Below are 15,886 nucleotides of genomic sequence, written 5' to 3' on the forward strand. Positions count from 1 at the left end.
AATCTTGCAGCATGCTGATATACACTTCATAACTGAAATGCTAGCACACTGACTACAGTGAATATTGCACTTACCTCGGGACGAACTCACCAAAACGCTAGTCACTCCTGGTGTGGTGCAGAGTGACGAAGTTATCAGGGTGCGAAATTGACGCCTGTTTCACACACACTTTACAAATCCTCAAGCTAAAGAGTTCACAATTTTGACGCGAGTTAAGTGTACGGTGCATTGGCATGTTCCAACTGTCCTATGAGGCAGAAAGCAAGTCCTGTTTGCCGCTACAAATGCTCATCACACCGTCATTATTGAACTGAACTATTTGTTTAAAAGAATAAAACTTGACCAGCAGACACACACACACACACACACACACACACACACACACACAGTGCAGGTTGAGAACATTAGTTTCAAAAGTGATTTTTCTCTAATAAACTCATTCATCATACTCTTTAGTAGTTTAAATCACTGCGGAATGGACTTTAAATGCTTTAAAAAATAAAATGTGAAGCGATCTCCGCCTCCCCGTGCTAAACACGGATCCATCCAGTACTTTGAAGTTATAACTTGTTATTTATAATTATGTAAATATTTTGCTTGTGTCTTTACAAGTATTTCTTTTAGTATGAACTGTATAGGTAATGCTTTACATAGTAGTAATTCCACTTTACAACTGTTTCATGTAACCTGATCATTAATATAGGTCATCCCACAGCTGACGATGTCGTCTTCCGAACCTCATCCTCGGGTCTGTCGCACCCGGTCACTGCCTACCGCAACATCTGACCGCTCCGGTAACACTGCAATCCGTAGTAATTACCTTATTCGAACAAATGTCACAGTGAGAGAATCACATCTTCTGCATAAATTGTCAAACTATTTGCATAAAAAAGGATGTCACAACTTCCAAACACTTGCCAATACAGCAACTTCACACTCGATTAAATGTGTCAACGGAGAACCCGGGTCGGAATACCGACAATATTACGGAAGATAGAGTGGTGCTTCCTCTAAAAGTGACACATACTTTGTCATATTCCATTTACAAACTTAGTGGCTGCTACGCAACCAATGATGAATATTGTGAAACTTCCTGGCAGATGAATGTTGTGTACTGGATACACTCTCAGTAGTGTATGGACTTAACTAAATACTGTTTGCACTGTATTTTTTGTTGTGCTTTGCCATATTCCATTTCCTGTTTAAATGTGCATTTTTATTTCCGTATTTATTTTTTTATTCTTGTCGACGGTATGGTACTAACTGTTACGCTGCGTTCCATTTTGTGATTAGACACAAATATTTTTGAAAGTGAATTTTTGTATCAGACTGTTATTTTCAGTTGTGATTAAAGATATTGGCTAACTTTAGACTCAATGATAAAATCTGCTACGATTGTAAAAATTATTTATTTCTAGAAAGAAAAGCGCTATCCAGTTTTAGGGCATATGTTCCATCTCCAGGAGCATATTAAAATGTGAGACCACAAGGATGCAAAACTAAGGTTAAAACAGTGCATATCCCCGGTACATTCCACGCAAGAGAATATCCTCTTCAGTACTCGGCCTGCCAGAAAGCCTCTTGTAGAGGGGGGCAACGGTCCAGGGTCGGAGACGCACCACACGCGGATCCACAAGTAGACAGACCAGCGGTCTTTCGAACACATTGCTTCATAGAAACCCATCAGACCTGTACGACACACCCATAGCCCCCCCCTTTTTTTTCTTCCTTCCAACTTTTCAGAAATAAATAATTTTTACACCTGTAATGGATTTTATCACTGACAATGAAGAACAGTTGCGGACGAACCGTGAATAGCGACTTTCGAATTTCTCGAGTGAAGTCATTTTCCTGTGTAGGCTTTTGCTCTATTTTGAGACGAAACACTGCATTACATAGTTTAGCAAGTAGCCGATTTTAACTCCTCGGGCATTATCGAGCAGTATCGCAGAACAAATTATTTGTTAACAGCACGATATAGTGCTCGTCACATTGGTGTGCACGGAATACCGTGTGATACAATTCCTAATAAAGAGTTTTACACACCCAGATTATCTACTGGCACGCTATCCCATTTATGAACTGTGTAGGTAAAAATGGGAAAAGTGCAGCCATGCTTTTCAAGATTCTGAGAAAGTAGGGGGTAGGTGGGTAATATACAACATGTACAAGAGCCGAGAGGGAACAATAAGAGTGGAAGACCGAGAACGACATGCTCGGATTAAAAAGGCTGTAAGACAGGGAAGTAGTCTCTTAGCCCTAGTGTTCGATCTATACAGCGAAGAATCAATGATGGAAATAAAAGAAAGGTTCGAGAGTGAAAGGGTATCGGTGATAAGATTTGCTGATGTCATTGCTATCCTGAGTGAAAGTGAAGAAGAATTATGCAATCTGCTCGATGGAATGAACAGTCTAGTAAGTACAGAAAATGATTTTGAGAGTAAATCAAAGAAAGATGAAAGTAATGAGAAGCAGCAGAAATGAGGACAGCGAGAAACTTGACATCAGGACTGATGGTCACGACATAGATGAAGTCGAGAAATTCTGGTACCTAGGCAGTAAAATAACCAATGACGGACGGAGCCAGGAGGACATCAAAATCAGACTAGCGATGGCAAAAAGGGCGTTCCTTGACAGTAGAAGTCTACTAATATCAAATATCGGCCTTGATTTGAGGAAGAAATTTCTGAGAATGTTCATCTGGAGTACAGCATTGTATGGCAGTGAAACACAGGTGGTGACAAAACTGGAGCAAAATAGAATTGAAGCATTTGAGATGTAGAGTTACAGCAGAATGTTGAAAATTAGGTGGACTGATAAAGTAAGGCATGAGGAGATTCTGGGCAGAATCGGAGAGGAAAGGAACGTGTGGAAAACACTGATAAGGAGAAGGGACAGAATGGTAGGACATCTGTTAAGACTTCAGGGAATGACTTCCATGGTACTAGAGGGAGCTGTAGAGGGTAAAACCTGTAGAGGAAGACAGAGACTGGAATACATCCTGCAAATTGTTGAGGACGTAGGTTGCAAGCCCTACTCAGATATGACAGAAGAGGAATTCGTTGCGTGTCACTTCAAACCAGTCAGTAGACTGATGACTCAAAAAATAAATAAGTTGATAGATAATGCACAAACGGACAAGATTAATTCCTACAGTATGAAATAAAGTGTTTATTTTGAAAATAAAACAGCAGCCTACACAGAAAAATGATTTCCATCATGAAATTCACTGCAGCTATGGATCCACATATACAAAAGGCTAACTTTCATACGGAGCAAGTTAGTTTTCGTGTCGGGCTGTCGTGTACGTCTATCGAATCCTAGCACTGGTCCCAACTGGCTGCCAAGTATTATGCGACATGCAAGGTATTGTTGCCTCTCGGAAATGCTCACATGAAGCAATTTGTTTGTAGGTGCACAGCAAGTTTACACTTTCTGTCCCAAAGTGTTTGAGAATAATTTTCTAAAGAGATTTATGGCTTTTTACGATTAAATCCTAAAAATCTTGAAATAACATCCCTTTCTTGTCTATGAATCACTGCAGAAGCTTCACCCAGCATTCACAGGCTTCCCAGAATGTACCACCGGGATCCTTCGCGAGGTAGCGTACCGAATCCTCTTTTTACACCTGCAATGACCCGTGACGATGCCCCTGCTAAATCCAGACCTTCGGTATGTGTTTCCTTAAGCGTTTGACTCTATTCCACAAGCAGGTGAGGACACAAGTGTAGAAATGGTCATTAACTGTTTGTCACCCACGCACTTACTTCACTGCGAGTCACAACTTTGCAGTAAAAAAAAAATGACCTGTGTCTCAACTTGAGATTTGATGGTGCGGGCCTTCTGTGTATGAGGTGATTTGATCTTGTGCCACTCACTCACTGCTCTGTCATTTCGATTTGGGATCGTCTGTCTCTCGTCACCAGCCCAAAGGAGGGTTTCCTTTGCAGCATTCCGACAAGTCTCGACAATTTGGCACAGAGAATTCCTTCGGTGTAGATACTTGGGACCATCTGTGTACTCACCTTTCTTATCTCTAATTAGTCTCCCTAAATGTGATAAATATTTTATTTCAGCATGTTGCAAACCTCAGTTATAATTCTTACATTTAAGTGTCACACTCTGTTCAAACTTTTTCACACTTTCTCCTCATTTTTGTGAATTTGGGACACCGACCGAGGCCCTAAATGCTCTTTGTCATCAACATTTTCTCGGCTCTCCTGGAACATCTATCTTGTGTTCACTGTAAATTCTCAACTGGGGCACGACTGCCCCCTCAGAGCTCTAAATTTACATTTTTTTCACTGCTCGATTAACAGCTGCCTCTCGAATCTTGATGCCGTCACCAAAATGCCCTACACGTGATACGTGATCCTCACTTCGTTTCTACCCGGAGGCAACGGAGCCGAGACGTCGGAGCCCCTCCGAGTCCACACGAGCACACTGACTGCCACAAAGGTTTCACTGTCACCTCTGCGTTTGGTAATTTTAGTCAAGGAGTTCACAGGATGCGGTTCAGTTATGTTGTCTGTGTGTCTGTTTAGGATCACCTACTAACAGAGGCCCACAGAGGTGACAGGAAGTGAACGAAAATGATCGAGGAGTAGCACTTTTAAGGGCAGAGGGGAAACAATTGCCAAGGTAAATGCCACACAAAAAAAAACCTCCACTACAGTCTCAATGGGATGTAAGGGCAGTACCGTATTTACTTGGATCCAAGCCGCACTTTTTTCCGGTTTGTGTAATCCAAAAAACCGTCTGCGGCTTAGAATTGAGTGCAAAGTAAGCGGAAATTCTGAAAAATGTTGGTAGGTGCCGCCACAACTAACTTCAGCCGAGGAATATATGTAGCGCTACACAGGCATGCTTTGCAGGCACAAAGATAGATACTGGTGCCAAAACCTCAGCGTCAGTAAATAAATTTAATAAAAAAAAAGGGTGGAAGACGAGCTTTTTTCTCTGCACCGAGTTTGGACCACTGCATTTTCGTACATTATCCAACGAAGTAAATACAAATTCTGTATTGTTCATCTTCGAATGTAGCAGACTTTCAATGTACTACAAAAATCCGACTGGCAAGACTGTTTGGGATGTTTGTCAATATGGCCAACTCTACGTTCTTAATTTTTTCCTACCTGTGAGAAGAGATGGTTGCTAATATGAACTTTTATGAATTGTGAATCACATGCAGTATTCTCTTCACCATAAGAATAATACGAATATAAACGTTTTGCCATATATTCTTTCGTGTTTTCTGCTATCTCATTTAAGTCTTGTCAGCCTAATAAACTACAAAACTAGTGTGAGACAACAGCAAACGCGGAAGAATATACATATAATGTTATGTTTATGTTCGTATTATTCTTATGCCTAATAGTGACACAGTCAGAAATGAAACACGGCAATTGACTAGATTTTTAAATATAAAATGACTCTAATTTCTGTGCAGAATTTGATGTACTAAAGAAGCGGCGGCAAAGATTTTCAAACGGAAAAATTTTTTCGCTGAACTCTCATTCAGAACATCTTCTATCATACGCAGACTATTATTTGGTTCTTGTTGATCATTATCAAAGAAAGCAGCAGTGTAAGTAACAACAAATAGCAGTCTCTTGCCATTGTTTCAGTTATGAGACAATTCCTCTCTCTCTTCTCTTTTTTTTTTTTTTTTTTTTTTTTTTTTTTTTTTTTTTTTTTTTTTTTTTTTTTAAATTGTAAGCCGCGGTAGCGCGCACAAAAGCAAGCCATGCCGCGACAAACAAGGCATGACACAGTACAATAATGTATTTTCAGCTTAAAGTGACGTAAATGCCTATAACAAGGAGAGCGGCACTTACCAGATCAAAGAAAAATACGCAATCTATTTGAACCAGACGAAGCACGTGAAAAAGGAAGGGTACGTATAAATACGGACGGAGCGTCTGACGCATAGCAATGGCTACCTGGTAAAGCTCAACTGCTAAGCTTACAACTCGAACCAAACTACTGTACGTCATTCATCTGACCTAAATTGTGTCTCATATTACAATGGACCAACTTTGTTTCGATTTGGAGGTGCGGCCTAAAATTTTTCTCTCCCCTCGAATTTCAAGTCTCAAATTTCAGGTGCGACTTAGATTCGGGATTTTTTTTTTCCTTGTGATTTTGAGTCTCGTTTTTTAGGTGCGGCTTAGATTCGAGTAAATAAGGTAATGCGTTTTCTCGTTCGATGCAAGAGGTCGTGCGAGGGTAAGGTTATTGTTAATTATTGGGAGTCGTGCGAGCTCGGTACCGATTTCACATCTTAGGTTCGTCATAATAAAGAGTATCGGTCCAAAACAATGAGAGATACTGCTCGCGCTGGGCACCGACTAGCTGTCCTGGGCCAGCTGCAGCATCTGTATAGCTGTAACGAACGTGCCACAGTCGTCATTCGAGTGGCCGATAGGTGGTAAACAGTGTGAAGGCTGTGTGGGTTTTCTTTATTTCTAGAGTGCAAATTGGCTTTCCCGCTGGTGCTGGTTGTCCGGCTGTGTTCTTTCACCCAGTAGTTCCAGTCAATTTTGCCGAGTCCAGGGGTTCGCCAGTATTTGCACTGCTTGTGTTTCTTTAGCTTGCCGTAGGTGGTGAAGCGTCCCTAGTAAGGAACTCCTTTGGGCGCTTACATTTCCACCTACAGTTGCGACCGAGGTTTCCCCGCTTTCGGACAGATGCGTCGTTCGAGTGTCTCTAGTTCTGGTACAGTCGTGTGGCGTGTATCTCGAATACCTCCGTGAGATTCTCGAGGTGGTATTCATTGTGGAGGTCCGCGGTGTGCTCGTATCCTGCAGCGTGGCTTACGATACCTGGCACTTTGTTCTGTACGAACTGCAGTCGTGTTGGAGTCGCGTCTTCCCAGACTGGAGCTGCACACGTCATCAGCGGTCTAATTAGTATAACGTACACGGACTCTGACACTCTCCTATTCAGTATGCTTTCCCTGTTAGGCATCAGGTAAAGTTGTCGGAGCATCGCACTTGCTCTGTTGGCAATATATTGTATGTGGTCCCTCTTGGTTAGTTTTTAGTCCAGCAGGACACCTAGGTAACTGACTTTCTCACAGAAATATATTTGGTATGTGTGAAATGTCATTTGTCTGCAGTGGCGGTGTTCCTGTAGTTTCTTCAGTCTACAGATTAAGAGAACTGCTTCACAATTGTTGACTTTTACCTCAATACACCACCGTTCCGACCGAGGCTCAGCAGTTCCCAATTCTACCTGTAGTCGTGAGTTCGTGTTCGACGGCTTCCGATTGCGCCCTATGGTGGTGGTGTCACCCGCACAGATGGCAACCGTCTCGTTTTGTGTTATCCGAGACCCCTCTTCACAGTTCGCTCTGGAAACGTCACTTTAACCATTCTGGTTCACTGGAAAACTTTATTCTCGAAACTTCTAGAAAAAACCTGTACATTCAAATGAATCCTAATATGGGAACAAACCAATCGCTGATTATTCTGTAACACTGCACTCAATAACGTGAGCTCCGTCTGAGTGCTCACTCGTATTGCAACGTAACAGATTGAGACAGGTATTGTAGTATACGATACATCAGTTGAGTACGCATCACGATCTCATTCACTTCCAGTACACATATAGTTGTATTTCTACATTTTCAATTTTTCACTAATTATTATTATTGATATTTATAGCTCCACACAGAAATTCTTTAATTGAATCTATAACCAACCAAATTTTGTAAAAGGACATGTATAATTGCTTATAATGTAAACAGCTATCACATTATCTTCAGTACAAAGTGAAACAAAGTAATTTATATAAAATAAATATTTGGAGAGAAGTGAAATTATAATTTATGTTTAAAATTAACTTTTGTAAAATTAATTGTTAACACTTATGATTTGAAGGCATGCAAATTTATTAAACTCTAGTACATAAACTGCAATTACATTTTGTCATGCAGCATTTATATGACTTTAGAACGACGACTTGTAACTGTAAATCATTAAAATGTTATTGTTAATACAGGGTGTATACACGGACAGGAAAAAAAATCACGGATTTTTCCCGCATATCCCAGATATAGATACTTTTTCCTGGGCGAAAGTACACTATACCCCTGGTGAAAGTACTTTCCATTGGAACTGTAAAACTTGTCAATCCTTTGAATGGTGAAGGTTTTACACACTTTGAGAAATGAAAAGCAGCAAAAATATCCCGTTTTGGATAAATCTTTAATGTGCGGCAACACTTAATTTTTTGCTGTATTTTTCCGAGAGTGTAGTTAGGCAGGATCCCTGGAGCACAGCGTGAACTGCAGCAGCTGAATCTTTCCAACAAGCAGAATTATAAATTTCACTACTGTGCACCAAAAATTGTGTGTGTTACCTGGCCAAATATAAGTTTTCCACAGAAAAGCCAATTACGGGTGAAACTGCTCGAGAACTCACTTTGTGCTGTTTTTTTTTTGTAGGATAATTACACTTTTTGCTATCATTATTGCATAATTTGTAACCTATGGAAGAACTAAAATAAAAATGGAAAACTAATCTTGAAACTCGGTCTTTCTTAGCACGCAGCAACCTTTAAGATATATCAAACACAAATGCGCCAGCAATCTTTTAAATACCGGCATAAATAGCTGGTCTTCTGGGCTCGAAATTTCTAATTGGCTGGTCCTCGAAGTGTTGCGTTTTGAATGAGAATCGAACACTCCGTGATTTAAGAAATTAATCCCACATTCACACATGTAACGTAATTCATCTTGTGTAAACGGAAACTTACTTTCAAAGTAACACTCCTCAAAAAACGATTTGCAACATCTTAAAAGTGACCTGTTCAAAATGTCAGCAGTTGTGACGTCACGCTCATCGTAAGCAGTCTGTTGTTACGAAGTACTGCACAGTCTTTGACACATTTTGCTGTTGTGAATGGCGCATTTTCTTTGCATTTGAAGTTTTCCTTTTGTGTTATTCTCTCATTTATGTAACATTACCTACCAGTCAACATTACAAAAATTTGACTGGGAACTAAAACAACGAAAAATTCCCAGGTATTTCCTGGATGACAAAATCACTGGGTTTTTCCCAGATTTACCGGTTGTCCTGGGGCGTATACACCCTGTAATAATGCACGTCTGCCTGTCAAACCGGTACGCTGTGTCCACCGACCAGATGAACTGAAATAAAATGACAGCACAACACTGCCAGCCTCGAGATCTCGTCTGGGGTCGTTCGACTGCCGGTGCGAGTTGTTCCATTTTACGCCATGACGGCAAATTGTGCATCTCTGTGAGGAATGCGAGAGGAAATGATTAAGACGTCAGACACACCCAGTCTCTGCGCAAAGAAAATCTCTGACCCGGCAGGGAATCGAACCGTGGACCCCACGGTTTAGAGGTGGCACCTCTACCGCTACAGCACGAGCTGCAGACTGACGGCCAATAAAGTACACTGCAGACCGGCAGTTCAGTTCGTGTCATTACGGGACAGACACAGTATATCAGTCAGTCTGTGTAGAAGTGAATTTTAAAGTGCTCTTCGTGTCTTCCGGGTGCATACGTAGTGCAAACTTAAATGCTCCAAACAGAAAGAACTTAGGACTTTACTTTTTAACAGTGAGCAGATGTGATCATCAACATTATTACACACCTGAACATACAAAGCAAAGTGGTTTTGATCACAGTGTGACATCTCTAGTACTAAAAAAATTTAAACTTGCAAATAAGCTTTGTATTTCACACGAATTATGATTCATTAACTTGTAATTGGATAGATAAAAAATCTACTCGCCAAGTCGCAACAGGAGAACACGCATTTAAAAGGCATTTCAGTTTGCGAGCTTTCAGAGCCAGTGGCTCCTTCTTCTGGTTGAGGGGGAAGAGGAGTCGAGGAAAAGGACTGGTGAGGGTTGAGGAAAAGGGGCAGAATTCAGAAGAGTTGGCCAGAACCCCGTGTCAGGGGAGACTTGGCAAACAGGATGAGAAGGAAAGGCTCTTTCTTCACCTTAAACCCTTCTGCCAGAAGAAGGAGCCACTGGCTCCAAAAGCTTGCAAACTGTAATAGTTTTTATACGTGTGTTTCCTGCCACAGCCGACGGCCTCGCTGCAATAGTAATACCGCTTCCAGACAGATCGGCGGGCCGGAATACCATTCGGACGGGGGACCGTCCGGTCTGCAGAGGGCTGTCGGCAAGCGGAGTGCACTCGGCACTCGTGAGACAAACTGTGGAGCTACTCGACTGAGAAATAGCGACACCGGTCTCGTAAGCTGACGTACGGCCGGGGAGAGTCGTGTGCCGACCACGTGCCCCTCCGTATCTGCATCCAAATACACCTGCGGGCCGAGGACGACACGGCGGCCGGTCGGTGCCTTTGTGGCCCATTCGGGCGGACCTCAATTTAATTTTAGTTTCTCGCCACTGCTCGATGAGTATTTCCTCTATCCAATTACACTGTATTTTCAAAAATTGATTATTTCCGTCGATATATTAGCCCGTGTGGCCACCGTTCCTCCTTTATGTAACCTTCTTGTCTGTCTCTGCTGTCTGTTTTCTACATTATGAGCTACTCCACTCGTTTATTTGTCTGTACCACCTATATTAACTGACAGCTTGCTCCTACATCTTTTTTAGTGCTGGCAGTCCCCAACAATGAGTCTTCCCTTCTCATCCCACCCGTCAAGAATCCGCCGGTCCGGGCTTCCGGGCAACTTTTCCAAACACTGCCCCTTTTCCCAAACCTCACAGGTCCCTTTCCTTCACCCCTCTCGCTTCCCCTTCAACCCTGCTGCAGAAGAAGTCACTGGCTCTTAAAGCTCACAAACTGTAATACTTTTTATACGCGTGTTCGCCTGCTGCCACTCGGCGAGATTATTTTATATAACCGACGGCATCGTATTTTCAAAAATCGATTATTTCTGTCGAAGTAGTTCATTAGTTCGGTACAATTTGACTTTACTACAGACTTATTGTTACAACAGTGATTATACGCAAGGGAACGTTACAGTGCGAAAACGCACGGCAGGTTTACGAGGGCGCATTTTCGCACCGTCGGCAGAATCCCCCCCAGTCGCCTTCCCGACGGTGCAGAGAGACGGTCTCAACACTGCCGCAAGGAGTGGAGGCGCCCGTGGTGCCGGAGGCCGCTCTCGCTGGCAAACTTCTTGCCGCAGACGTCGCAGCAGTAGATCCGCTCGCCGACGCACGCGCGGTAGTGCATTTTACAGTCTCTGCTCCGCGAGAACGTCCTGCCGCAGGAGTCGCACTGGTAGGGACGGCTGCCCTCGTGCGCGAGCGAGTGGTGCGCCAGGTGGGTGTTGTTGACGAACCGCCTGCAGCACACGCCGCACTCGTAGGGCCACAGCAGCATGTGCTGCAGCGAGTGGCGCTTCAGGCTGTTGCGGCGTGCGAACTTCCTGGTGCAGTGGTCGCAGCCGTAGACCTGCTTCCCCTCGTGTTTCCAGCAGTGCACCCTGAGTTCGTGGAAGCTGCGGCAGGGCGCGTGGCACGTCTCGCAGGTCCACCGGTGCCGCCGTGCGGGCGTACTCGGGGGCTCCCCGTCGTCGCACGTGTACGGCTCGCGTCCGCCAAGTGGAGCCGCGTCGCCCTCCGACCGGGACGGTACCTCGCGACCGCCGTCGACCGGGTCACAGCCGCGACCGCTGTCGGACGCCTCCCCGCGCCTCCCGTCACTTACCGCAGTGCTCGGTGCGGGACGGGTCTCCTCGGGGGTATCGACTCGACCCCGCCTCTGTGCGAACACTACCTTTACCGACAGTACGCGCGTGTTCCTTTTGTTCCTCTCGCGTACCTGCTGGCCGCCACCGATCCCTCGTGTGCCTGCAGTCCCGTCAATTCTGGTCCGTACTGAGGTACATTTGTCGATAGGAGGCGGCCTATCCTGGCCTCGCACGATAAACCTGCAAAATTACGGAGAAAGTCCATTAGAAAATCTGGTAACGTGCATATTTCGTATTTCTGCTTGTAATGTAACTTGCAATGTGAAGTAGTAGTAGTAGTAATGCAACAGGACATGCAAAGCTAATATACAATCTGACACATATACAGTATTTCATATTTATAATTTAATTCCTTAGCCTTTGCATTGTCTTTCAATTTTACATAGATAGTTTGTAGACTTAGAGAAAGCGTTTGACATTGTTGACTGGAATACTCTCTTTCAAATTCTGTAGGTGGCAGGGGTAAAATACAGGGAGGGAAAAGCTATTTACAATTTGTACAGAAACCAGATGGCAGTTATACGAGTCGAGGGACATGAAAGGGAAGCAGTGAGCTACTGAGCGTCTCTCCTGCAGAGTCTTCCACTGGAGTTTATCTATCATCTCCGTACCGCTTTCGCGATTACTAAATGATCCTGTAAAGAAGCGCACTGCTCTCCGTTGGATCTTCTCTATCTCTTCTATCAACCCTATCTGGTACGGATCCCACACTGCTGAGCAGTATTCAAGCAGTGGGCGAACAAGTGTACTGTAACCTACCTCCTTTGTTTTCGGATTGCATTTCCTTAGGATTCTTCCAATGAATCTCAGTCCGGCATCTTGCTTTACCGTCAATCAACTTTATATGATCATTCCATTTTAAATCACTCCTAATGCGTACTCCCAGATAATTTATGGAATTAACTGCTTCCAGTTGCTGACCTGCTATATTGTAGCTAAATGCTAAAGGATCTTTCTTTCTATGTGCTCGCAGCACATTACACTTGTCTACATTGAGATTCAATTGCCATTCTCTGCACCACGCGTCAATTCGCTGCAGATCCTCCTGCATTTCAGTATAATTTTCCACAGCATCTTCCGCCTCAGTGAATGTCCGATGTCATCCACAAGGTCATTTATGTATATTGTGAATAGCAACGATCCTGCGACACACCTGAAATCACTCTTACTTCGGAAGACTTCTCTCCATTGGGAGTGACATGGTGCCTTCTGTTATCTAGGAACTCTTCAATCCAATCACACATTTGGTCTGATACTCCATATGCTCTTACTTTGTTCATTAAACGACTGTGGGGAACTGTATCGAACGCCTTGGGGAAGTCAAGAAACACAGCATCTACCTGGAACCCATCTCTATGGCCCTCTAAGTCTCGTGGACAAATAGCGCGAGCTGGGTTTCACACGATCGTCTTTTTCGAAACCCGTGCTGATTCCTACAGAGTAGATTTCTAGTCTCCAGAAAAGTCATTATACTCGAACATAATACGTGTTCCAAAATTCTACAACTGATCGACGTTAGAGATATAGGTCTATAGTTCTGCACATCTATTCGACGTCCCTTCTTGAAAATGGGGATGACTTGTGCCCTTTTCCAATCCTTTGGAATGCTATGCTCTTCTAGAGACCTACTGCAAGAAGGGGGGCAAGTTCCTTCGCGTACTCTGTGTAAAATCGAACTGGTATCCCGTCAGGTCCAGCAATGTTTCCTGTTTTGAGCGATTTTAATTTTTTTTTTCTATACCTCTGTCATCTATTTTGATATGTACCATTTTGTCATCTGTGCGACGATCTAGAGAAGGAACTACAGTGCAGTCTTCCTCTGTGAAACAGCTTTGCAAAAAGACATTTAGTATTTCGGCCTTTAGTCTGTCATCCTCTGCTTCAGTACCATTTTGGTCGCAGAGTGTCTGGACATTTTGTTTTGATCCACCTACCGCTTTGTCATAAGACTAAAATTTCTTAGGATTTTCTGCCAAGTCAGTATGTAGAACTTTACTTTTGAATTCATTGAACGCTTCTCGCATGGCCCTCCTCACATTACATTTCACTTCGCGTAATTGTTGTTTGTCTGCAAGGCGTTGGCTATGTTTATCTTCATAGAATGAAAATTTCTATAAAAATCGACACAGTTTCCGCAAACAGAGATCTAGCAAAACTCGGCTAGCTCCGTCTGTCCACATGATCCAGAGTGCCGTGTGGATGCAGCATGGAACGAGTCAATACATGAAATTATAACAAGATAGTAGAAACAGATGAAATGAAATATAAAAAAAACGTATTCAGGCGAAAATTCGTAAGTTTAAATAAAGAAAATCAACAATGTAAAACTGGAATTTGCTTAATTTTTCAGCTCTTCCAGGAGCTCCTCGACAGAATAGAAGGAGTGAGCCGTGAGGCAACTTTTCAGTTTAGACTTAAAAGCGTTTGGGCTACTGCTAAAATTTTTGAGTTCTTGTGGTAGCTTATTGAAAATGGATGCAGCAGAATACTGCACTCCTTTCTGCACAAGAGTCCAGGAAGTGCATTCCACATACAGATTTGATTTCTGCCTAGTATTAACTGAGTGAAAGCTGCTAACTCTTGGGAATAAGCTAATGTTGCTAACAACAAAGGACATTAAAGAAAATATATACTGTGAGGGCAATGTCAGAATTCCCAGACTATTGAAAAGGGGTCGACAAGAGGTCCTCGAACTTACACCACACGTAGCTCAAGCAGCCCGTTTTTGAGCCAAAAATACCCTTTTTGAATCAGAAGAATTACCCCAAAAGGTAATACCATACGACATAAGCGTATGAAAATATGCGAAGCAGGCTACTTTTCGTGTTGAACTGTCACTTATTTCAGAGACTGTTCCAATGGTAAATAAAGCAGCATTTAATTTCTGAACGAGATCCTGGACGTGGGCTTTCCACAACAGCTTACTATCTATCCGAACGCCTAGGAACTTGAACTGTTCTGTCTCGCTTATGATATGCCCATTCTGTCTGATCAAAATATCGGTTCTTGTCGAATTGTGAGTTAGAAACTGAGTCTTACTGTGATTTAGCATCAAATTATTTTCCACAGGACACGAACTTATTTCACGAACTACATGAACTTATTTCACGAACTACATTATTTGATACTGTTTCAATATTACACACAAGATCCTTCGCTACCAAGCTGGTGTCATCAGCAAACAGAAATATTTTTGAATCACCTGTAATACTAGAAGGCAAATCATTTATATAAATAAGAATCAGCAGTGGCCCCAGTGCCGATCCTCGGGGAACGCCCCACTTAACAGTGCCCCATTGGGACTGAACATCACTACCACTCTCAATATTGTGGAGAATTACCTTCTGCTTTCTGTTCTTAAAGTAAGAGGCGAACCAATTGTAAGCTACTCCCCTTACTCCATAATTGTCCAACTTCTGCAGTAATATTTTGTGGTCAACACAGTCAAAAGCCTTCGTATGTTGGCGAGCATTTGAAAACACTCCCTGCAATACTGTTCACAAATGGCAGAACGACAGGTCGAATCACCAGACTGACGTACAAATCTGCAGCCGGGGTGCTCCTGCTGTCGTACGAAATCGCACCCCGGGCCGTAGGTCCGGCATGTCTAGTAGGCAGACAGGCCGGTTGCAGGCCTTCGACTGGCACTGAGGCAGATCCAACTGTCGTCAGAAAACATGACGGACCTCCACCCTGACCTCCAGTGAGCTGTCACTCGACACCACTGAAGTCGCAAACGGTGGCAGTCAGCTGTCGACGGAATGCGAGCTACGACAGGGTGTCTGGCTCGAAGCTGATCTCGAAGTAACCAATTTGTAACAGTTCATTGTGTCACTTGAAATATTACTGTATCTCGCCGCTACCTATCACAACCCATCTACATCTACATATACATACATACTCCGCAATCCACCATACGGTGCGTGGCGGAGGGTACCTCGTACCACAACTAGCATCATCTCTCCCTGTTCCACTCCCAAACAGAACGAGGGAAAAATGACTGCATATATGCCTCTGTATGAGCCCTAATCTCTCTTATCTTATCTTTGTGGTCTTTCCGCGAAATGTAAGTTTGCGGCAGTAAACTTGTACTGCAGTCAGCCTCAAATGCTGGTTCTCTAAATTTCCTCAGTAGCGATTCACGAAAAGAACGCCTCCTTTCCTCCAGGGAC

At 43.3% G+C, this 15,886-nt stretch overlaps 1 protein-coding gene across 1 annotated transcript in view; it reads right to left on the reverse strand.

Annotated features, from left to right (window-relative positions):
• Nucleotides 1-7,876: 7,876 nt before the first annotated feature.
• LOC124719933 (myoneurin-like) overlaps nt 7,877-15,886 on the reverse strand; it is a 119,564-nt gene continuing 111,554 nt past the window's right edge. Inside the window, exon 11 of the mRNA XM_047245128.1 lies at nt 7,877-11,894. Coding sequence (XP_047101084.1) covers nt 11,075-11,894 — 820 coding nt within the window. The 3' untranslated portion in view covers nt 7,877-11,074. The remainder of the gene's footprint in view (nt 11,895-15,886) is intronic.

The sequence above is a fragment of the Schistocerca piceifrons genome, chromosome 11 (genome assembly GCF_021461385.2).
Source record: "Schistocerca piceifrons isolate TAMUIC-IGC-003096 chromosome 11, iqSchPice1.1, whole genome shotgun sequence".
NCBI classification, from domain to species: Eukaryota; Metazoa; Arthropoda; class Insecta; order Orthoptera; family Acrididae; genus Schistocerca; species Schistocerca piceifrons.